Source organism: Podarcis pityusensis, assembly GCF_964106645.2.
Source record: "Podarcis pityusensis genome assembly, chromosome: 1".
Classification (NCBI taxonomy): Eukaryota; Metazoa; Chordata; class Lepidosauria; order Squamata; family Lacertidae; genus Podarcis; species Podarcis pityusensis.
Genome location: NC_138028.1, coordinates 115198423 through 115223240, shown reverse-complemented (window position 1 = coordinate 115223240; position 24818 = coordinate 115198423). Strand labels below are relative to the sequence as shown.

The 24818-nt window shown below is 41.1% G+C and overlaps 1 protein-coding gene across 8 annotated transcripts in view; it reads right to left on the bottom strand.

The window, feature by feature from the left end:
• The window catches only part of ZNF385B (zinc finger protein 385B), a 190421-nt gene that overhangs the window by 20872 nt on the left and 144731 nt on the right, over positions 1–24818 (bottom strand). For all 8 annotated transcript variants that reach the window (XM_080971330.1, XM_080971327.1, XM_080971329.1 and 5 more), the window contains 2 exons: positions 24576–24686; positions 356–518 (listed from right to left, as the gene is read on the bottom strand). In XM_080971330.1, coding sequence (XP_080827456.1) covers positions 356–518; positions 24576–24686 — 274 coding nt within the window. The remainder of the gene's footprint in view (positions 1–355; positions 519–24575; positions 24687–24818) is intronic.

Here is a 24818-nt window from a genome sequence, read left to right as displayed (position 1 = left end):
AAGCTGCAAAACGTATATTGAATCTTATATTCCATCTGTGTGGTTTGAAGAAAACAAGGGCTGTATCCAGTTGAACAGTTACACTAGTGTAATGACCCTCACACGCTCTCTAAAAGTGCTCCAGGAAGGTTGAAGGAACCCCCCAGAATAGATTTAGGGGACACACGAAAAGCATGTGTGGAGAAGAAGTTACATTGGAGATCTAAAAGCTGCCGTGCTAATGTATGAACACTGTCCATCGGTTTTGTTCTTCTCATCACAAAGTATTTATCAACACTGTAATGGATAGGAAGCATGCATTCAGAATCTCACGCAAAAGAAGAAGAAGCAAAGAATTTATAGAATGAAAATTGACCTGATTTGTCAGAGATGCTGGCTGGGACTGGTGTAGCAGAGCAGTTCGCATTAGCCTTTGCGCTGTCCTTGGAAGCACCAGCTTTTGGTCTATTTTTCGTTGCTTCTAGTGCTTTGACCTTCTTGGCATGTTTACTTCCTTTGTAGTGGGCCTCGGCCTGGCTCTACAAAGGAGAACAAATCAGGCTCACACTTTGCACTTCATATCACTTGATGGATGACAATGTAGAGAGAGAGAGATAAAAAGTTATACAACTTTCAATAATAGGCACCACATTTCTTTGCCTGACAACTTTTTGTAGCACTTTATATTATTGATCTCACTTTTTTAATGTATTCAGGAGATAAATATTAACAGAGATTTTTTTTTTTAAATGCAGAACATTTTTTTTTATGGCATACAAAAAGAGGACCATCCTCTTTACTAATCTCTTAGTAGAATTCTATCTGAAGTCTTAAGCTGTTGCTTGGAGGTAAATATATCCAATTTAGAAAATGCATATTAGTCTGATTGCTAAGGCTGCAGTCCTAAACAGAGAGAAGTACCAAAGTCTACAGAAATCACTGCACATAAGTGCATATAATGCATATACTTGTTGTGCATCAGAAGCCTTTATCTTCTGTGTACCCTAGTACAGCTTGCAGGCCTATCAATGTGGATGCACTTGGCCAGCCACATATTATGTCCTTCTATGTGCATGGAACTCACCTTTCCTTCCTACGGTTCTGCACTCCTGGGCTTGCAGAAAAACAACAACAGGAGGTTTTATGGAACCTCCATTGAGCCACCTTATACAGTTGGTAGATTTCATTCATTTTGGGAGCTGGCAAGCTGTGTAGGCCTGTACCAACATAAGGCTACGAATAGTTACATCACTACAATGCCAGCAGGTGTGTAGGGGTTTATTAAGACAGACCATGTGATTCATCAATATCTCATGGGCATGAGAGTGCTGATGAACACACACTGAGCTCCCGCATTTGTTTTAACGGTAGAAACAGATTTGTTTCCTCACAAGCCTTCATTTCGGGGAGCATCACTTCATTATTTAATCAGGCAATTAATGGGGGAAATCTTGCTATTAATGGGGGAAATATTGCTATAGTCTTAAAGGCATAAAATAATTGGATTATTAGTCATACTCAGAGTAGATCCATTAAGTGGGTTTGCTCTGGGTACAACTTAGTTGGATATCACTCCAACCCCTTATTTCTCAAAATATAGCAATGCTATAGATTTTGGAGCATATAAAATTCAAATTTAAAAGGTATGGTTCTTTCATAATACTAAGGAAAAAGGCATATTTGCTGGCAAAATTATACAGGCCAGGTTGCAATCCTACGGACACTTACCTGGGAGTAAATCTCATTGAACTCAATATGATTTACTTCTAAGCAGGCATGTATGGGATTGCACCATACTATACCATAACTCAACCTCTCACAGGATGTGTTTTTTTGAAAGCCAGGCCACTTTAGAGGGATGGCTGCTGTATATATTTATTGGGTGTGTTTTACAATCTTTGAACATTTGTATTCAGCTTCAATCCAATGCCAACTTATATGGTGGTAAGCCAAACTGAACTTAATGTGCAATGTGGCTTACTTCCACATGTATAAAAGACATGCATCGGATTCAAGCTGCTAACTTTATAAGGTTGCTTTTGTGCATTTTGTTTTCCAGAGGTGCACAGTGGCGTCTACTGGGTTTTCTTGCTGCATTTCTTAAGAAACAAAGTGAAACCTGTAATGGCATTAAAGGGTAGGTGGGGAAACCAGATATTTTCAGTATTAAATGTCCTAGACATTGTTAATATGATAGGAAATTTATCCATTGACTACAGCATTATCATAACAAATTCGTTCCTGAAATATTTTTGACTGAGGTCAGAGAGCTAAAAACATTTCCTGATACATATTTAAACCCAATGTTTACTTAACTTAAATAACAGAACATGGACATGCCTGTGCCATTATTGAAGTGTACATATTAACTATTTAAGTTAATATTATAAGTGCAATAAAAACTAACACACAGGACACCCCCATCCATAGGCACATTGATTGGGAATAAACTCCACTCATTTTAACAGCAGCAACAACAAAATGCTCTCACCTGACATGTTTAGAGGTGGGGCGAACAAGAAATCATGCTTTTCATAAAGGGCACAGAGATATGGCCACAACTTGGCATCTCACATATAGAAATACAATGCAAGGGACATTTCTTGTATCATGCAGGTGGTACTGTTAAGAATACCGTGGCCGACATGGATTAGGAAGATTGCACTTTTGCTCATTGTGTTAAAAGTGAAAACAAGCCATAAAACCAAGTGCACAAACTTTCCTCAACACCTCTGCTGGGTTCCAAACCCTCTGGGTGTTGTTAAATCCTTGTTGCTATAGGAAGGACAACTGTATTAGTCTCAGTGAAACTAGGTGTCATTGAAAAGTCACCTAGGGACATTGTGTAATAACAAAGCCTCGTCACTTGGGTGCAAGTGATGGGTAGGAACAGATGGAACGGAAGGGAAAACACACAAGCACATCTGTGTTCAGCAACACAGCCCTCATGGATTCGCACTAGGAAAAACAGCCATTAAGACCCAGCAGATAGGCTTAAGGTGCATGTGATGCAAAACACCAACTTTTCCACCTGGAAAAGGAATAAAACATACTGTATTTCTATATTGTACTTTTTGGTAGGGGACTGTGCAGAAACTTTTTTTAAAAAAAGAAAAGAGAAGAGTTAGCATGGGGAGGGGGATATCTAGAAACTTAGGATAAATTGTTAAAATACTGGCTATAATATTTATAGCAGAAATGCTAAGGATGACTGCTTGCAAAAGTATACATCCTTTTCATTATTATTAGGCACCACACAAAGAGGGAATCTGATTAATTGGCAGCCCAATCTTAAACATGTTTACTTTGAAGTAAGTCCCGCTGAGTTCAACAGGATATATTTCCAAGTAAGCAAACTTAGGATTGTACTGTTAATTGAATAATCATTACTTTTACATGTACAGTACTTAAAGAGACACTGCTCCATTTAAAGTTAAACCAATTAAAAAGAACAATTCACCTTTTGAATTGGTCATTTTGTTTGAGATATATGCTTTTATTAAATATTAACAAGTTGCTGTATGGTGGGTTGCTATTAAAAAGGTTGATGGAGGTTTTGCACCGTCACCATCCTTTACAATTTTATTTTTTAAAAAATTATTTTTTCTTTCGGTAGGGAGGTATTTGAAGTAAACTGTACAATGTGATTTCTGTATTCCTCACATTGCATTTCTGAGCACCGCTATCTATTTTGGAGCTGCTTTTAGTTTTCTAGAAGCTATAGAAAAACAAACCATGTGCTCTATGTACAGAATATTTATACTGATTCTTTAAGATGAAGCCCAGAATGGCTCGGACTAGGATGTGAGAGGAACAGGAAATAATGCTTTAACTTTTGGATGCAAAGCCTGAGGGAGAGGTTAGGTCCACTAAGTCAGAGGCAGGGAACCATTTTGGTGGCTGCAGATTGGACAAGTGGGTGGGGCTGTCCACCTGTCAATCACGTGGTGTCAGATGATTAGGAGCTTTGATTGGAATTTCAAAGCATCCCACACAGCTAAAGCCTGCTTTCTGCAGGTATCAGGTGTGTGATCTGTGCAGGTGACCTAGGAGGCTTCAGCTGTACTGCCTTTCACCATGTATGATGCTAGACAATCTATCATCATATATGATGTCGAAGGGTGGGGTGAGGAGGGGTGGTTTGGAGAAAACAGCCTTAGAGACCAAATTTGAACCCCTGGTGGGCCAACTCTGGTCAGTGTGTCAGAGTTTCTCCACCCCTGCACTAAGTTATTAAAAGTCCTAGGCAGTTCTGGTCAAGAAGGCAATCAGTAACCTGTGCATTATTCAGTTACGTTGTGTTCTGTAGATTTAAATAAACAATTGTTGAGCTTAAGACATGCAGTGTGTCCTGCCACTCGCTATATATGAAAACTGTGTCAACAGATGGGGCCTGCTCTGAAGCTACAGTGGTACTTTGGGACGCGAACGGGATCCGTTCCAGAGCCCTGTTCTCATCCTGAACGGAACGTAAGACGCGACTGCACATCTGCGTGTTCGTGGGTCGCCGTTTCCGCGCATGCACGTGACGTCATTTTGACTGTGCATGCGCGAGCGGCAAAACACGGAAGTAATGAGCTCTGTTACTTCCGGGCCGCCGCGGAGTGCAACCCGAAAATATTTATCCTGAAGCGTATTTATCCCAAGGTATGACTGTATTTCATTTCCAGAAGCTAAATCTACCTGGGAGGATAGAAGGAAATACAGTGGTGCCCCGCAAGACGAATGCCTCGCAAGACGGAAAACCCGCTAGACGAAAGGGTTTTCCGTTTTTGAGCTGCTTCGCAAGACGAATTTCCCTATGGGCTTGCTTCGCAAGACGAAAACGTCTTGCGAGTGTTGCGATTTTTTTTCGCTTCCCCCCCTTTTTCTAAGCCGCTAAGCTGCTAATAGCTTTTTAGCCGCTAAGCCACTAAGCCTTTAATAGCTGCTAAGCCGCTAAACCGCTAATAGCGCTAATCCGCTAATAGGGTTGCTTCGCAGGACGAAAAAACCGCTAGACGAAGAGACTCGCGGAACGGATTAATTTCGTCTTGCGAGGTGATTTTATTTTAAATGTTTGGAAGATACCTTGATGAAACCATTAAATATTGATATTATCAATTCTTTTGGAGGATCAAGCATTTGATCCAAATGCTTGGTGGTCTAGTGGTTAAGATTCGGCGCTGTCCCCCATTTCTTTTCTCTCTTCTGTTTTCTCCAGCTTCTTTGTCAAAGGGTCGGGGATCTCTCATATTCAAACAAATGCAGTTTCTCTTGGTTCACTCATTACTTGTGAGGAAATGGACAAGGGAAGGGTTGGGAGAGCTTGAGCCACCATCTTAGCTGCTGTTCTTATTACATAAGTATTTTTAATTTATTTACACATACTTATTTATTCTTCCAGGTCTCCAAGAAGCTCGGGTTGACTTGCGCGTGGTTTACACGACCTAGTTTCCAAGGGCTGAAGCAGCATGTGAGGCCAAGGCCCATGGAAATTGAGAAGCAGATATTTTCTGGGGTCAATAGACCTTTAAACTACCATGACAGTTTATTAAGCTTTCAAATGGCTACGCAACTTTCAAATAGATAGTGTCCCTTTAATTTTTTGGACTGTAACTATGTTTACTGCATAGCTTGTGCTGCTGAAAAGGCCCAAGGCAAAAAACAAAAGACTACAACATGATAGACAGAGGCGTACTGAAGAGAAAGGCTGATATTGGCAATGGGGATGCCTGCAATATCAGTGATAACCTACTACTGGCTTTGATTCACTTCATTCCTCATCTACTGTACATGAAACCTGTTGAAAACAAACAAAGCCCAGACATATATTAAACTAGTTATAAACTCAGTTATGAAATATATCAAACACTTAACCAATGAACACCCAAGTGAGATACTTCAATGGAAAGAAAAAAAAACAACAACACATGAACAAAATCTTTTAAATCTGAAATCCCCACTACGAGTGAAGGTAGCATTAATTCAATGATGGGTTAACAGAAGATCTTTTTATATGTTGTGTTTCCCGCAACAAATATCTCAGTCATATTTTTAAAAGGCTATACACAGGTTTTCAAATGTACTGGGGCATGCAGAACTAACTCCAGCTACTGTCATATAGACTGATTTTCATTGGAAAATATATTGCAACACAACCTACAAAGCACTGCTTTTTACCTAGGATGGTTTCAGTTCTCCAAAGGTTACCATTATCTCAAAGTAGCCTCAGCAACTACAGGATTATATAATCATAAAATTGTAGCGTTGGAAGGAACCTTGAGCACCATCTAGTCCAACCCCCTGCAATGCAGGAGTCCACTCCAAAATTTGTCCTAGGGCTCAAGAGCATTATGGGAAGTAGAACTGGGAAGCAGTTTGGTGTGTGTACTATTTTAAATTCACCAGCCTTTGGTTGTCTTTGTAAGCATCTTCTTCTTCTTCTTCTTCTTCTTCTTCTTCTTCTTCTTCTTCTTCTCCTGCCCTATACCCGTAGATCTCAGGGCGGTTCACAACATAAAATCACAATATAAAAAACACAAAGCTTTGGGTCTGCTACTTTCTAAATTTACAGTCCGCAGAGATACACCATCTCACAACCTTTCGATGGGACTTTCAACAGGTGGCTCCTGCAAACAGGGCCAGACCAAGACATTTTGTTTCCCGAGGTGAAAACATTACACCTTCCCATTCCATGTACTAAAGCCAACTGGTCTTGCAGATGATTTGTATTTAAACACCAATGATAGGACAATGTCCTCCACCACACCTGAGGAAAGTAAGCTATCTTTGATGGCACAGTTAGACTGTTAGGCACACAACTTGTCACCAATCCCTGCAAACTCCCCCTTCCCCCCCAGCCACATCTGCCTCACTCTGCCTAATGTTTGGGCTGAACCTACCTACAAAATGAAATCCATAAGGTTGTGCCACACTGTGGAGTGACGACAAAAGGCATTGTAATGTTTCAGCATCTTAGAAGAACATTTGTCCTAATTCAGCAGGTTCAACAGAGATATTGATGCAAAAACAAGGCCTATATTCATTTCAGTGTTTCACTGTATTGATGGTTGTCTCTGAGCGTTGTACAAGCAGTCATCTACCTTGAAACCCCACATTCCATCTCTAGAACATATGTTTGAATGTGATGCTTTGTCTAAGCAGGAAGCTCAAGAAAAAGGAAGATAGTCCAGTGTTTCCCAAACGCCCCCTCCCATGGAGCACTTAAAAATTGTCAAGGGTCTTGGAGGACCACATCATCATCATCAGTCTGTTGAGCAAGTGTAATGCACTGTGCTAAATGCTGCATGATTTTAATTGTATTTTAATTGCTTTCTAATTTCATAGATATTTTATTTTGTTGCATTACAAACTGAATTCTATAGAATACAATAAAACACAATATAAGAAATTAAAGGTGCACTAAAATGTAATTAAAATTTAATATACATATTTAAAGAGATGGATGCACCATCTTCTCCCTTCAACCATTGATCCACAAGCACTTGAATGATGCTCACAGACCACAATCTGGGAACCCCTGAAATAGTCCATATGAATGTAATTATATTTTTTGGGGATAATTTTTAAAGCCATTTTTTGATTTGCAAATTTAACAAGAGAGAAGCAAAACAAAAGTACAGTATACTAAGAAATGAACAGCAAATAAAATTTCAGCGTTTTGCTCTCAGTTATTTCCTACTTAGCAATTTGAATTAGGGATTATGTGAAAGGAGCATAAGGAAACTCACTACTGAGAACCTTCTGAGAACATATTTTCAGATGCTTTTAATGGCTCGAGGCAGGCACAAGACATTACTTTGAATTCTCTTTATGTACATATTTCTTTCTTAGCTCTGGATTGTTAAAATTACATGATTTGTAATAGAAGTTTGGGAATTCTTTTAATGTTTTAATATGGATGCATGAAGTGCTGTGAACTTTAATTGTAGCTTTCTGTTACCTGATCTTGACAAAATTATATACCCTTTCCCCTTACTGGCTTGCATCAATGAAGGAGCCAGATGGTAAGAGAATAAGCGTAAGGCAACTCATTACTTCGTGTGGTGATGTAATTCAGCAGTATTCTCATTGCACTCAAGGATTATCCTGCATCACAGCAGAACTAGAGCCATGTATATTTCAGACAATATTCTTGTTTGCTTTTCTGTCACCAGCCAGCAGAGCTGCCCTGCCAGATGCAATGACAACAGGCACAACAACACTGCAATTATGAAAAGAGGAGCAGATGTAATGAAAAATAATTTGACCCACTCCCCCCCCCCCCCGCATTTCATGACCCACCTTGTATATTGTTTGATTTGAATGCGTTTGTATTGTAGGACACAATTTTAGTTTGCTGTTTTTGTGTGTACTGAAGAAACCGAAACATAATCTCCCTATGCAGACATAAGGACCAACTGTTGTTTGTTTTCACAAACCATGGCTAAGCATTATGTTTGAATACCTAAATCATAGTTAAGGATGGCTGCAAAACAAGATCGTTTATTTATTTTCCATCTCTTCCTTCCTCCCAAAGTGGCCCAGGGCAACAAACACCAAAGCTAAACAATACGATAAAAAATAAAAACAGAATATTTAAAAACATTTAAGAATATCTAGAAACATTTAAAAACAGTCTAATAACCTCACATCTAGCAGTTTCAAGGTTGCCAGAAACAGTATATTTCAGCCATCAGGTATGTCTTTAAATTCCTCCTCCCATCTTAATAAAGAGTGAGACAAATGCACCTTACTTGAGAGGGCATTAACTGGGCAGCACCACATGGCAGCAGTACCAGCAGAGCCTCTCCTGCTGATTCTAAGGTCTCAGATTGTTGTTACTGGATGAGGTGGTCTTTTAGATACTTAAGCAAACTGTTTAGAGTTTTCTGCACCAGCACCAACTGCCTGAACTGGGTTCAGTAGCTCACTGGCAGTCAGTGCAGAACTTTCAGGACCTGTGGCACATGGTACCATTGTGATGTAATGCATTACAGGGAATTACACACACCAAATAAGGTTTTGGCGTTCTGAACATGCTCAGCTTTGTGGCAAACTCTAGCCAATCACAAGGAAACTTATACATAAGGAAACAGTACACATCCTCAACACTGCGGTAAAATCAGACCAATCACAGAGAGGCAGCATTGTCTGTACCTCTGGATGCGAACAGGATCTGTTCGGGAGCCCCGTTCGCACCCTGAAGCGAACGCAACCCGCGTTTGCGGGTCGCGATTCGCTGCTTCTGCGCATGTGTGTGACGTAATTTTCAGCGTCTGCGCATGCGGCGAATCCGGAAGTAACGCATTCCGTTACTTCCGGGTCGCCACGGAGCGCAACCCGAAAACGCTCAACCTGAACCAACTTTAACCCGAGGTATGACTGTACTTATGTGCCTTGTAAGAAAACAGGGAGAGGGGAACTAAGCATTTTGATTGGATGAAGGATTTGAAATGTATTGGAATGTATATAAACTATATGAAAAGGCGTGTGCTCCAATGTTCTGGGCCCGGTCTTTGTGAAGCAATCCCACTGGATCAAACTTCTGCTCAGAAATAAACTTTGGACTCCCTTTTTCATGTGATTCTGTGTTCACTCGTGAGATAGGGCAGGCTTTCCTGCAACAATTGGGCTGCGCACTCAACCTAGCAGCTGCATTAGCTGCAGCTTTTGTGTTATCTTCAAGTACAGGCCTCCATAGAGTGCATTGCAGTAATCTAGCATGAACAACTGGGACCAGGCTATCCCATTCCAGAGAAGGCTGCAGCTGGCCTGTGTGGGGCCTCAGCATTTCCAGCCACAGAAAGCACTTGGTATGCCAGTGGCAAAATGGAATCCAGGAGTGTTCCCAAGACTACAATCCTGCTCCTTCAGGGGACTGCAACCTCTGACAGAACAGGTTGTCCACACAGGAACTTGCATCCACAGTGCTTGCATTTTACCAGAATTCAGCTTCAGTTTATTGGCCCCCATCCAGCCCCTCACTGCTTTCAGACGCCTGCCCAACATGGGACCCTTTGCCTGAAAGTTTTTTAGTTACTGCTCCTCTGTAACATGTGGTCTGTAATGTCTTACTACTTGAATGTATTCAGGAACTCTGTAATCTATTTTTGGGGTCTGCTTCATATTAGGATTTTTTTCTTTTCTGCATGTACAAAGGCCACACATCAGATACCTCTCTATCTAGTGTGTTTGTGGATTGGGTATGAATCTTTAACGTGGACATGCCATGGACCACTTGAATGAAACACATGTGTCCAAGTACCACAGTTTGGGAACCCCTAGCATAGACCTGTTATGAACCGCCCTGAGATCTATAAATGAAGAGTGGTACAATGGTACCTCGGTTGTTGAACGTAATCCATTCTGGAAGACTGTTCGACTTCCGAAACATTTGATAACCCGAGGTGCAGCGGGGGGGGGGGGGTCAGCAAAATCCATTGAGAAAATGGAGAAACGCACCCCGGAAGCCGTTCGACTTCCGAGGTGCGTTTGAAAACAGAAGCGTTCAGTTCTGGGTTTTCGGCGTTCGGCTTCTGAGACACTCAAAAACCAAGGTTCCACTGTATACAAATTTAATGAATAAATAAATAATAGACAAAAGCCAGCTGGTTGGACCAACAGGCTTAGCTTAGTATAGGACTGCTTCCTAGTTTCTTACTGTATTGGTCACTACAGTGAAATATTAGCTTTATGTGGCTCAACAGAAACATCGTAGAACCAAACTAGGAAACTACCTGAGGCACCACAATCCCCGAGGTGCCTGCCTCAGCTACAAAAGTGCCTTGCAGAGAGCAAGGAAGCTGCCATCTTCATTTCTGGAGGAGGCAGGTACAGAAGCAGGTTAGCAGCTCCTTGGCAGTTTTGATATTCCCTCCGTTCCAAGGGACAGGATTGAGAGCACCCCCCCCCCATCTCTACCAGCTGCCTGAGGGCAAAGTCATAGTTGTGAAGGAAAGGAAACAGAGAAGTGACAGACATTTTTTTTAAATGAAAATAAAAGAACAGTCATCCCGGTTAACTCTTGCGTGTTTAAGGTGCTGTTGTTATATTGATCTACATTGGCTCCCAGTATGTTTCCAAGCACAATTCAGTGTGTTGGTGTTGACCTTTAAAGCCCTAAACAGCCTCAGTTCTGTCCATCTGAAGGAGCAACTGTACCCCCGTTGTCCAGCCTGGATCTGAGGTCCAGTTCCGAGGGCCTTCTGGCAGTTCCCTCACTATGAGAAGTGAAGTTACAGAGAACCAGGCAGAGTGCCTTCTTGGTAGTGGCATCCACCCCGTGAAATGCCTTCCCATCAGATGTCAAACAGATAAACAACTATTTGACTTTTAGAAGACATCTGAAGGCAGCCCTGTTCAGGGAAGTTTTTAATGCCTGATGTTTTATTGTGTTTTTAATATTTTGTGGGGAGCCGCCCTAGAATGGCTGGAGCAACCCAGTCAGATGGGAGGCATATAAATATTATTATTATTATTATTATTACAACAACACATGGGAATGGGCAGCATTTTAATTTAACCAAGGCAGTAAACACCACCAGCAGTACCTTGAATCATACCCGTCTAAATAAGCTGTGTGTCTCACTCGACTAACGTTAGAGACGGCCTACTTCATAATGATACATTGCACTAAGTTGGACTTTTATTTCCACTCATTTAAAATATAGAATCATAATTATAAAAATTATATGTATGGAGCCTGGTGCTTGCCTTCCTTGGTTGTAACAAGTTTGGGTAATGGCATGCAAATTAGCCAGTTGCCACCCACTGCTCTTCAAATATAAGCTCCATAAAATATATACCTGTTATTCCTTTGATTAATCTGGCCTTTTAGATGCACTCAAAACTTCTGGATGAGGTGGCGGGGATGGGGGTGGGGAACGAGGCATGAAAGTGTTATGATTTGGGGGAAGAAGTCTATTCTCATATGTGTAAATATTTTAGATTTGGTCTTAATGAACAGCAGCTATTTCTTTTGAAGATGTTCTGTATGGAGAAATGAAAATCTCCTAGCTTCACAACTTTACTTAAAACTAGAGTCTGGAGAAATAATGTTAAAGAGACAAAATCCAGGGATGGAGCCATTGCTGCAAGTGATTAGTTAGGATGGATAGCTATGAAACAGAAAGTACAAATATGTAATACAGGCGTATAGATTGACTACCAATTTGCAAAAAAGAGAGAGCGAGAGCTGGAGAACATTAATCCACACCAATTGATCTCCATTAACAGATCTCCAGTAAATTTCTCGCTGGATTTGGGCTCATTTGAGGCTTATCTGAAATGGCATATAAAGTTCCTATTAGCAAATGTTTAACTGGTCTAATAAATAAGGTAGAGTTCCTTTTCCAGTTTTTCTAAAAATCATTACAATACTTCCAAAGTATTGGTAATGTCTTTTAAATTGCAGCATTATAGCAACCACTCAGGAATATTACACTGATAAGCAAATTACCGTATTTTCCCGTGTATATAAGACTAGGTTTTTCCCCTTAAAAATAATGTCAAAAATTATGGGGCGCCTTATACATGGATAGTGACTCCCCCTTTTCTTAAATCTGAGTCCCCCAAAATAGGGGGCGTCTTATGCATGGGGGCATCTTATAGACGGAAAGATATGGTAACTTATTTTAAATCACTATGGCTAGGAGAAATCCAGTCAGATGAGCAGTGGAACTCTTTCATTCAATCCTGGAACAGAACAACACCAAAGGATAATATTAAGAATGAAGCACTGCCTTTGATTTTATGTTTGTGACAAAGGATTGTGCTGTTTGTCATTCTTTATGCTGCGTTTGTGATATACTGGTTCTTTGAGTTAATTATATAAATAATTATATAACTAAAGACTAATTGCTCAGAGAAACTTCTCATCGTTAGACGCTGCTAAAAATGTATACATTCACATTAATGCTAAACATATGGAGCGTGTACAGTAAATTGGAATATATAGTTATGGGGATGAAAAAAACTGAGTCAAATTCACTACTCTGAGGCCAAATCCTCGAAAACAAACTTGTTAACAGATTAGTCCATATCAACTAAAAGCATGACCAGCCCTAGGTGTGCATTCTACACATACAGTGTATGAAATTCCTCACAGTTCCAGAAATGGAAATGAAAAAGTAACCATCAAATGCATGAAAAAGTAAAACGAATAAAAAAGTAACAATTCCAAAGATAATAGCAGGGCTTTTTGAAATCTTGTTAACCTTTAGTTTATGATACCTGTAGTCTACACAAAGCTTAGAGATTGCTTACTGAAACCCCCAACACTGTGAGCACTAAATATCAAACAGTGTTAAAAATAAATTTTAAAAATCACAAGCTTCCTCAAGTGTTTTATTACAGTTGTATGTGTGAATCAATCATTCTTTCGCATTATAATAGCACTTCTATTTACTTCTAAAGACCACACATTACTGAAAGCTATGGAATGGGAGAGTATTTCACTCTTGCCAAAGCTAACTTTGAAAATGTAAAAAAGAGACTGAAACTTTGACTCTGTTTCATAAATCTTTCACACCAGCGTCCTAAACATATTCAGATCAATCCAGCAATAGTGGTCCATGAACAGAAACAAACTGTGAATATCGTGAGTCTGTCTCATGTGACTACTATAATTTTAACAGTGCAAAACTCTGTTTTTGGAACTACCAAAGCTGATAGTTTGTTTATGTACATTTCGTTCTCCTGATTACCTCCAGGAGCAAGTTAAGATGGTTGCCTGGCCCACATTTTTCTGCATTTAAATACAACAACAACAACAACAACAACAACAACAACAACAACAACAACTTATTACTTATACCCTGCCCATCCAGCTGGGTTCTCCCAGTCACCCTGGGCAGCTCCCAACATTAAACATAAAACATTAAAAACTTCCCTAAAAAGGGCTGCCTTCAGTTGTCTTCTAAAAGTCAGAAAGTTGTTTATTTCCTTGACATCTGATGGGTGGACGTTCCACATGGTGGGTGCCACTACCAAGAAGGCCTTACTAAGCTTACTAAGGAAAAGTAGGACTGAGTGTTGTTACCAAGGCAGGACCTGCTTTGAATTGCCATCTGAAGATGATGGATGGAGAGATAGATAGATAGATAGATAGATAGATAGATAGACAGACCCACCCACTGACCAAGTGAAACTAATGCAAAGCTTTCCTTACAATATTCCAAAATGCAACAGTTTCCTCTCCTCCTCAAATTATCAGTGCTTTTTGTATTTCGTTTATTTTTAAAAAAATTAATGCAAAACAGGGTATCACTGAAAATGACACAGAGACAGGAGAAACATAGATCAACCCTTTACTAATAACCATTAAATTGATTCAAATGGAAAACTAAGAACTTTTGTTAAAAGCTTTGTTAAATAGCCTCTGTTGAAGAGAACTTTCTGCACATTATGCCCCAGCAGCCTGTAATCATGTAATATTTCTGTCATGTTGGAGCTGAAGTGTTCATCATTTTGTCAGTTCTGTCTGCAAAGAAGAGAATTACCTTCACAGGCTCCCTGAGATTTATGCTTTTAATTACCACCTATCTGCTTCAATACCCTCCAAACTTAAAGAATCAATATAAATAGTCTTATTTAGACAGGGGTGGGGAATGCTTGACAAAAATTCCAGCTATACTTTTTTTGGTGGATTTCCACTTGATGTTATTGATTCCTTCTACATCTTTTGTATCCGCTAGCAATTCATCTGTTTTCAAATGTGGTCCTCGCCTTTAGAAAAAGTACAGGCCAGGAGCATGCATAAAATAACAATGGCGGCTGGAAATTTGCAGAAGTTACTGGTTACCGAACCAATGGATTCAAATTACAAGAAAGGAGATTCCGACTAAACATGACAGTAAAAGACTGTTCTACAGCAGAATGAGCTGGTGGACTCTCCATCATTGGAGGTTTTTAAGAAGAGGTTGGGGGGCCACCTGTATGGAATTCTTTAGCTGTGATACCTGCATTGCAAGATGACCCTTGGTCCCTATCAACCCTACCATTATGGGGTTGTTTTTATAATCCTAATTCATGTTTAAGTATTTTCTTTGGGGTGTTTCCACTTCAGCATTTAAGACCACTTTGTCAGTTCTCAAAAAATAAGGCTACTTCATCATCATTACGTCTTTTAAAGTGTCCCCCCCACTATTGTAGGAATGGAGAACCTGTGTTCTTCCAGATGTTGTTGAGCTCTGGCTCCTATCAACCCTGCTCTCGTTTCCTTTCTTGTGTTCCATTTTAGATTGTGTGTATATTTGGATTGTAATATCCCTTTGTGCAGGGACCTTTGTAAAACTCCAGGTCCATAGATGTTGAAACAGTAACAATAATAAGCTATCCGGATCTGGCCAGACGTACCACTTAAGTATTTGAGCATAGTTCCATTTCCTGGATCTTGTGCATTTACTAACAGATAGTGGGGTGGTGTAGGCTTTCAGTTCACCCCTCAAGTGTTTAGGAGTGGGCAGGAAGGGGCAGTGAATCACGGCCTCCCTGTCTTCATTTTCCGTGCCAACAATGCCAGCTATCAACTTGGTGGATGTATGCATAGAGATCCACAGCAGGATTTGCAGATTGGAAAAGCTGTATTTTAGATACTTGACATTATAGAGCTGTTTCAGGGACATTCTGCCTAAGACGGAACAGCTGCCGTAGAGGATAGCTGTCACATGGCAGATGGTGGTAAAGCTGTACACTCTTGAAACTGAGCTATTTGGGATTCTTTTCTCTGTGCTCTGTTACTGTTGACCCGCTCTGTTACTTAACACAGAAAGGGAAAAGGATAGAAAAAAGGCTTTGATGTTGCTGCCACTGTTTAGGAAAAAAAGTCAACTGAAACACCAAAAGACCAAATACACTGTTTAATTAATTGGCTGTTATCTATGCATACAAATGTCATAATTATCCCAAAACTGGAGAGAAGCAAAAGGCAAACTTGGTGTGAAAGCTAGTGTGATGTTTAAGAGGCTTACTATGTTTTGAACGGAAGCTCTATGGAAGGTTCAAGTCAGAAGGTGCAGACTACAGGTGAAAGTTGAATGTGAGGCAGCTAATACAGAACAAGACCAGTGCTATTTTTCTAGAAAAAGAGGTGAGCACAAACTTCTCCCTTGTTCTCTTATAATGGCAATGGCGCCTACATGAGAAGGGCCGGAACTGAGCTCCGGTGAGCTCCAGCTGAAAAAAATCCAGGTCAAAACTATCCCACCAAGAGTTAAGTAAATGAAACAACATGATGTTGAAGGAACCTGACCTCTTGTCTCCAGTGGTGTATCTGAGAGAACACCACACAAAGTGGTTTCAGTGTCAAAACTAGGATCTGGGAGATGAGGGTTCAAATCCTCACTCAGCCATTGATCTAGGGGATGTTGCTGTTTCTCAGTCTAACCTTTCTTATGAGGGTTGTGATGAGGATAAAATGGGAAGGGAGAGAACCATGTATGCCACCTTGAGCTCCTTGGAGGAATGGTAGGATATTAATGTAGCAAGCAAATAAATACAGTCAAACCTCGGTTGTTGAACGTAATCCGTTCCGGAAGCTGGTTTGGCTTCCAAAAGGTTTGACAACCAAGGTGCGGCTTCCGATTGGTTGTAAGAGCTTCCTGCACTCAAGCAGAAGCCGCGTCAGACGTTTGGCTTCCGAAAAACCTTCAAAAATTGGAGCATTTACTTCCGGGTTTTCAGTGTTTGGGAGCCGAATCGTTTGAAAATGGAACTGTTCAGAAGTTGAGGTTTGATTGTAATGCTCTCCAAAAAAGGGACTCCTTCTCAAATCCACTTATACAAAGGGTTAAATTTTGGCCTTGCTCTCTGAGTATTAATACAAGCCTCTTTGAACCAATGGCTTACTGCAGTGATGTCAAGAAGTCTTTGCAAACATTCATAGCAGCTTAGCAGATAAAGGACTCGACAAAGCATGGCTTATCACTCAATATCCAAAAAGCCAAAGTGCTGCACCAACAAGCACAAAACAACCCCTATACAGCGCCACAAATCCAACTTAATGGTGTAACATTGGAAAATATTGATCACTTTTCCTACCTGGGCAGTTATATTTCCATAAGGGCCAACATTGATGCCAAAATCCAGCATCGCCTGAGCTCTGTGAGCGCAGCTTTCTGCAGATTGACGCACAGAGTGTTTGAGGACTGGGACATTTGCAGGGAAACCAAAATACTTGATTACAAAGCTATTGTACTACCAACTTTACTGTATGCATGTGAAACATGGATCACTTATAAACGCCATCTCCAACTCCTCAAAAGATTCCATCAACGGTTTCTCAAAAAAAAATTACACTTCACTTGGGTAGATAGGTGAACTAATGCCAGTGTACTGGAAGAAGCAAAGATCACCAGTGTTGAAGCAATGACTCTTCAACACCAACTTCGTTGGACTGGTTATGTTGTTCGGATGCCTGATTATCATCTTCCAAAGCAACTACTCTATTCCCAACTTAAGAATGGAAAGCAAAATACGAGTGGACAACGAAAGTGGTTTAAAGACACTCTCAAAGCAAATCTTAAAAAAAATGCATAAGCACTGATAACTGGTAAAAACTGGCCTACGAGCGCTCCAACTGGAGAACATCCTTCACCAAAGCTGTCATGGACTTTCAAGAAGCATGAACTCAGGGTGAAAAGGAGAAACGTGCTAAGAGGAAGGCATGTTTGGCAAACCCTCACCGTGATCAACTCCCGCCTGGAAACCTATGTCTCCGCTGTGGAAAGACGCGTCAACTCAGAATTGGCCTCCACAGTCACTTATGGACTCACTGTTAAGACTGTGTTCACGGAAGACAATCTTACTTGGCTAAGAGTGATCGCCAAAGAAAAAGAAGAAGAAATGTTGTCAGGGCAACTGAATAGAAAGACAGAGGCACTGGGGCTGTAGAGCCTGAAGCTAAGTGAAGGAATCCCAGAAACATGATGGGCTGTGGCCACATTTTAATGGAAAAGTTCTTGTGCCTCCAACAGCAGAGCTGAAAGGAAGTATCGTTTTCATACTCCACAAAAAGGAGGCTTCGTTGGCAATCTTTGGGGAGCATGCAAGCAAGGGTAGCAGTGTTTGCTAGTTAAAACTAGTTTTCTATGCTTTTGTCCCGTCCCCCCCGTGTGTAAGAGCACTCCATAATGTGGGCCCTCACCTTCAGTCTGAAGCAGACAAGCTTATCCCATGCATTTCTCCAGTACCTCACAGTGTCTACATGTTTACATGTGATCCTCTCCAGTGCACAGCTTTCTTGACAAAGCACAGATTTATATCCTTAATCCAGACCACAATGGACTCTAGTGGCACAACTGCACTGTAGAAACAAGCAGCCTTGAGCACTTGGTGCCACTGTAGTTTTAGAACTGCAGATCTGCGATATGCAAAGAAACAGAAACTTGAGCAGGCAGAAGGATATCCCTGCATTTGTTTATCCGCGTTCGAAAGACTTGGTTTACCACGTTCGAAAGACTTGGTTTACCAAGTCTTGGTTTACCAAGTTAACTGACACCAAATCAATTCAATCAGCTGTAAGTGATACAAATAAGAACGAGAACGTTTACTTTTCAAAGCGGCATACTAAAATAAGGTATGCTTGAGATACACAAAACCAATATACAGGCATTTATTGAAGTATTAACGATCAGTGCAAATTGCATTTTTTTTTAAAAATGAACACCTGTGTAACTTTTAACTAGTTCTAAAATCTGAACTTTCATGTGTGCATATGGCAAATAGCAAAATTCCTGGTTCCATTCCTGGAAGTCTCCACAAGCAGATGTACTAGCAAGTAGGGTTTGTGTGCCTAGGTTATAAGTGAAACCTCATGGCCTGATTTTATGTTTATGTGTATGCGGTTGAAAGAATTGTATGTGAAAGTAAGAAAAAGGAGGACTTTTCACCTTGATGTTTGTTTTATCCTAAAGGCTTTTGGATCTTTTGTTGAAAGCCATTCTGTAAATGGCTATTTGAGAAGTAGCAACCTCTGTGCCTACAATTGCTTATACAGCATAATTCTTCCCAGTATCACGCACTCTTGGGACATGAATAAGCATATCCAGTCTTATCCTCAAGGAGAAGGGGATGACAGAGGACGAGATGGTTGGACAGTGTTCTTGAAGCTACCAACATTAGTCTGATCAAACTGCGGGAGGCAGTGGAAGATAGGAGTGCCTGGCGTACTCTGGTCCATGGGGTCACGAAGTGTCGGACATGACTAAACGACTAAACGACAAAGTCTTCTCCTTTCCTGAACTTCCATTGTACATGGTATCGTCTGGGCTGGCCAAACACAATTTGCCGTTTCAGGTGGAGTAGCAAATGGCACCCCTTTCTCCAAGTCAAGGCGCATGGTGCTAAGCATTTTTTCTGGCAACCGATGTGGAAAATCCCACAAGCATCTCTCTACAGTAGTAAAAATGCAGCAATAATTAATTAAATCACTAAATAGTATGCTGCCTTTCGTGACACCCACAATCTATTACTCTCCCTAATGGTAGGGACAGCCCTCTCACACCTCTTAATATATTGATAATAGTGTTATTTCCACACTCCGCCCCCCCCCCAAAAAAAGACATGACAGCATGGCTGAAATTACTGACAATTGCCCCTAATCTTTGTGCACTGATCTTTCTAGAGGAAACTGCTCACAAAGTCTCAAAGAAACAAAGAGGTTAGCAGCTGAGTGAATTAAGAGCTCTTTTGGAATAGCGAGTTAAGGCTGAATGATTTCCATTTCCATCTTCTCTAAGAGTTCCATAAATCTGCATCAGTGGATGAGTAAATGGGAGTGTTTTGATTCAAAAAATAAAACCCAGAAAGGTGGGCAGTTATTTAGAGAATTCCAAGAGGGGAAAACTTGCAAGTCAGGTAGTCAGGTACAGTTGAAGCCATCATAAAGGTGGGTTCATTAGAGACATGAACCCACATATCGTCTTATCACAAGCCATTCGAGTTACAAGCAGTATTATAAAGTTATCAGCACCAAAACTCACTCAGTAAAAAGTCATGCATCTCAGCATGCACAAAGTGGTTTATCATGGTGCAGTGTGACAGAAGTCCAGAAGAGGGAGTCCTTGACCTCACAGGTGAAAAGGAGAGAATAAAGATGCAAAGGGAATTGTGTCCTGGTGCTTGCAGAAATAATACTGAGCAATGAGAGACTCAAAGAGAGAATGCCTTACTTAAAATTTAATGCATTCATGGCAGAGCCATGATTTGAACTGGGAAAGTCCTGGATCATACAAAGAGCATGCAGCTGGTAGATACGTCACTTATCGGCAAGGAAAGAAGTATCACGCTTCATTGAAGAACCAAAAATTGGGGGTTGGTGTTTTCGGCTCTCTTTTCCAAAAGCCAAAAGTTAAAGACAGTTATAATAAATAGATTAACAAGAAACTACCAGTGGGAGTGGTGGGCAGGGAGTTTAAAGGACACAATTAGAAGAAAGGCAGAGGAGATTAATATAGCCTGAGCTGGTTCTGAACTTGGCTTGGAGTGGGAAGACTATTAAATGGCCTCAGAGAACAGAGCTGCCAAACGTGATAAACCACATCTTTAGCATGCTTTCTTCGAGGTGAATTGTTGAGCCAGCCCCGCGGCAGCAAAGAAGGTAAATGAGAGAAAAGCCACATGCAGTTCCTGAACAGCATTGTAAAGAATTCAGGACTTTAACATGACGTAGCGGCTGTTCTTGCTGAAGTGTTTGGAGAGGCAGTTATAAGAAGCAGCCAGTGTGTATAAATGGCTAGAAGAGAAATAACCAGTGTGCATTGCAGCAGGTTGGACTAAATAACCCCTGGGGTCCCTGCCAACTCTACAATTCCAAGATGCCCCTTGTTGTGGACTCTTATCGGCTCCAGCCAGCATGGCCAATGGTCAAGGATATTGGGAGCTGTAGTCCAACAAACACCTGGTGGAGTGCACCATATAGTCTGCTGCATATTGGCTGCTAGCCTTGAGCAACGATGTGAGGCTCAGGCATGGACATGTTGAAATTCCTGCTGAGGTCTGACGCTCACAGGCAGATCGGAAAGTCACCCTCTCTTAAACCCCACCTACTCTGCAGGGTTGTTGTGAGGCTCAAACTACTTTCTGCAAACTGGACGGAAGATTGGAAACTAAGCTAACAAATAAATAAGCTAAAGTGAACGTTGCAAGCCCTTTGATTTCAAAATGTCACACGCTTGCTCTTTATGTTATATGTCATGCCTGTGCTAATGACAGCAAAGCAGCATCAACAGCAATCTTCAGTAATATGCGTAATAATGTTTTAAATGTGTTGCACATGATAATTAGTTGCCTTGAGGTTAACTACTGAAGGGAAATGTTAATCAGATGTAAACTTATAATTGGCATTCATTTCATGTGCTTTTTGAAAGGAGGACTATTTGAGTAGGATCGATTGTTTGATCTGGGTTCTCTTACACAGAACCTTCACAGAAACTGAAGTCACCACGATGTGTGCGTGTGCGTGCATTACATGCATATTGACTGAAATTATTTGGTAGAGTACTTTGAAGCTGCAATCTTACATACAATTTCAAGACACACTGAACACAATCTGACATTTACTTCTGATTTTATGCATAGGATCACACTGCCCAGGTTGTATTTATACGAACAAAGAAAATAAGGTTATAATTCATCACAAAGAAAACTAATGATGTCTGTTGAAAAGGGATTGCAATTATCTCTGCCCCCTAATTCTTTTGGATTGTTTTGAGTTGTTCTAGTGAAATGTTTTGAGCCTCCTATAGAAACACAAAAAACTGTTCAAAAAACTGAGGACAAACCTAGAAGTCCTTAAAACAGAAGCACTGCCTTCAAGTTTTAGCTCTGCCTAAAATCCATGTCTTCTAGCCAGGAGGCTCTGCTCCCTAATCCCAGATGCGTGATGCCTGCTTAGGTTATCCACTGGTGAGGGGAAAACTATTCCACAGACACTCACAGGCTCTCAAATGTCTCCAGCGTTTGTCCAGCCCTGCTCATATTAAGCCCAAGTCTGTATTATTATTGTTATTTCCATCATCATCAATTATTTCAATAATAATAATTATTAATTTTATTATTAATTATTAATTATTAATTATTAATTATTAATTAATAATTATTATTAATTATTATTATTATTATTATTATTATTATTATTTTCATTATTATTTCCAACAGTCAAGTAAAATACCAAAGGCATGGCAGCACACCAGCACATATGTGCATCTGTCCCTATTCAGAACAAATATTCAACGTACTAACAGCAAACTCATAAGAATCAGAGAATTGTAAAGTTGGAAGGGACCGCAAGGCTCCTCTAGTCCAACCCCCTGCAGTGCAGGTATCTCAACATGCGGTTTCCCATCCAATTGGAAACCATACCGGACCCTGATTAGCTTTTACAAATGTGCTAGCAGTTTTACTGCTGGGCACCACTAGGGGTTGTTCCCTGGCCCAATGGTCTGCCCTTACGCAGCCAAAGGGATGCGACTCGGGGGAGAACAGAACACCAGGAGGGAGGGCAAACGAAACAGAGCATTCTGGAAGAAGAAGAAGAAGAAGAAGAAGAAGAAGAAGAAGAAGAAGAAGAAGAAGAAGAAGTAGTTTGGATTTGATATCCCGCTTTATCACTACCTGAAGGAGTCTCAAAGCGGCTAACATTCTCCTTTCCCTTCCTCCCCCACAACAAACACTCTATGAGCTGAGAGACTTCAGAGAAGTGTGACTAGCCCAAGGTCACCCAGCAGCTGTGGACTACATGGAACTGGCGGAAATGACTGGCAGAATCCGAGACCAGGGAGAAGAGTCGGTGGAAGAAGATTGGAAGAAATTTAAAGACTATTTACAGAAATATTGCAAAATTAATGAATGTTAGAATGATGTCAGAATGAAGTTAAGTGGTTTTAGCAGCAATGTTATAAAGGTGTATGTAAAAATGGATTGTTAACAGGTGAGAATCCAAAGTTATAATATATTAAGTTAAAGGATTAAGATAAAAACAAAGAGGGAAAGAAATTGCTGAATTAACTAACTGAATTGGAATACAAAAAAGGGAGGTGTGAAGAGGTCAGGGAAACAAGGAAATGAAATGTAAGGCATGGAAAGATTGATTTGTTTTTAAGTGTCTCTTATTTTTTTGTATTTTTTATTTTTTCTAATTTTTTTCTTTTTTTTCTTGTCTATGTAACCTTTTTTTGAAACTTTAATAAATATCATTAAAAAAAAAACACAAGGTCATCCAGCAGCTGCATGTGGAGGAGCGGAGACGTGAACCAGGTTCACCAGATTACGAGTCCACCGCTCTTAACCACTACACCACACTGGCTCTAGGTGTGGCTGGCCTAGAACGCAGAACAGGAACACCCCCCACAACCACAGTGGCGTTGCAATGGGAGGGCAATGCCATGTCGGGGGGGGGGTGACAAGAAGGCACCCCATGGGGGCTCGCAGCGGTGTGAGCAGCCATTGCGCCGCCACAGCCGCATGTGGAGAATCCTCCGTTCACGGCTTCAGCTCTGAGCAGAGGAGCCTGGTGTCGGCAGCAAACTGCTATGGACAGTGCATGTGCAGCGTCACACGCATGTGCTGTACGTAACGATGCTGCACTTGCACTGTATATAGCGGTTTGCCACTGGCACTGCTTGAGCGCTGTACGGATGGCGGTGGGATCCCTCCATCGCCGCTACAGCCGCATATAGAGGAACCTCCATTTGCAGCTGCAGCCACGAGCAGAGGCTCCCGGCACCGTCCGTCCGGCGCTGGGGTGCCACCGCCGCCAAACTGCTATGTATAGCGCATGTGCGGTGTCGCTACAAACGGCGCCCTACGTGGCGACGCCCTGCCCTGCGTGTCACGAGGCCTTCGTTCGCCCCTGTAACCACATCCCCACCCAATGCTCACTAACCCACTTTTAGATCGTTTACTTTCCTTTGAGGTTAGTTGAAAAGGGATGTTAGCCGATAAGGAGTTGTAGGAAGGGCTGTGCATGCGCACTGTAAGGGACTAGCCTTCTTAGAGACATGCCAGACTTCTTCCCTGAAGCTATAGGTTCCCGTAAACAAAATATCCTTTCCTAACCTATGAAGGAAAGCATGTGGGCAGAATATTGCCTAATCGCTCACTTAAAAGGCAAACCGGTCTGCTCCCACCTTCCAGTCTCACTCACCGAGGAATACAGAGGCGGTAGTGAAACTGGCAAGCCCTTATTTTTAAAGTTCATAAAAGTATATTTTATCAATATTTAATACAGCAGAATGACATTAAACTTTCAAGTCTACCTGTATTTATGTCCTATCTGCTCTGAAATGATTCCCCTGCCCCTCACCAAAACAGTTTTGGCTACAGGCTCGTCGTATAGGATGAAAATAGCAGGGAAAATGCACACTGCCTTTGTCTGTCCCTGCTTATTAAACATGAAACGTTAACCTGCCCATGCAATCTGATAAATCTAACAACTAGCAGATACTAGAAGGCATCACATCAAGCAGTTGAATAAATTCAAAGATCCACTTCAGAGCGGTCAGATCCCGCCCCCCCCCCCCCACATACTGGTATGATGAACATGTTAAAAAAATTATTCCAAGCACATGGAAGCAGCAGTATGAAAGAAGACACACAGAGCTGATGATACTCACGTCAGAGTTAAAGCGAAGTTGACAGACATTACAAGAAATGACTTGTTTCTTCTTTGTGGGGAGCGACACACCAAATGTGTGGTTTATGACTGCTTTTTGCACCGGATCCATCTGAAGAGAGCAGATAAAAAATAAAATAAAATATCCAAGTTACAGTTTCACACGACGTGCAGCAAAGAAAATGAAAAGCTGAAAATTAGACCCGTTCCCGGAAAAAAATATTTGCTCTTAAGAGGAGCGAAC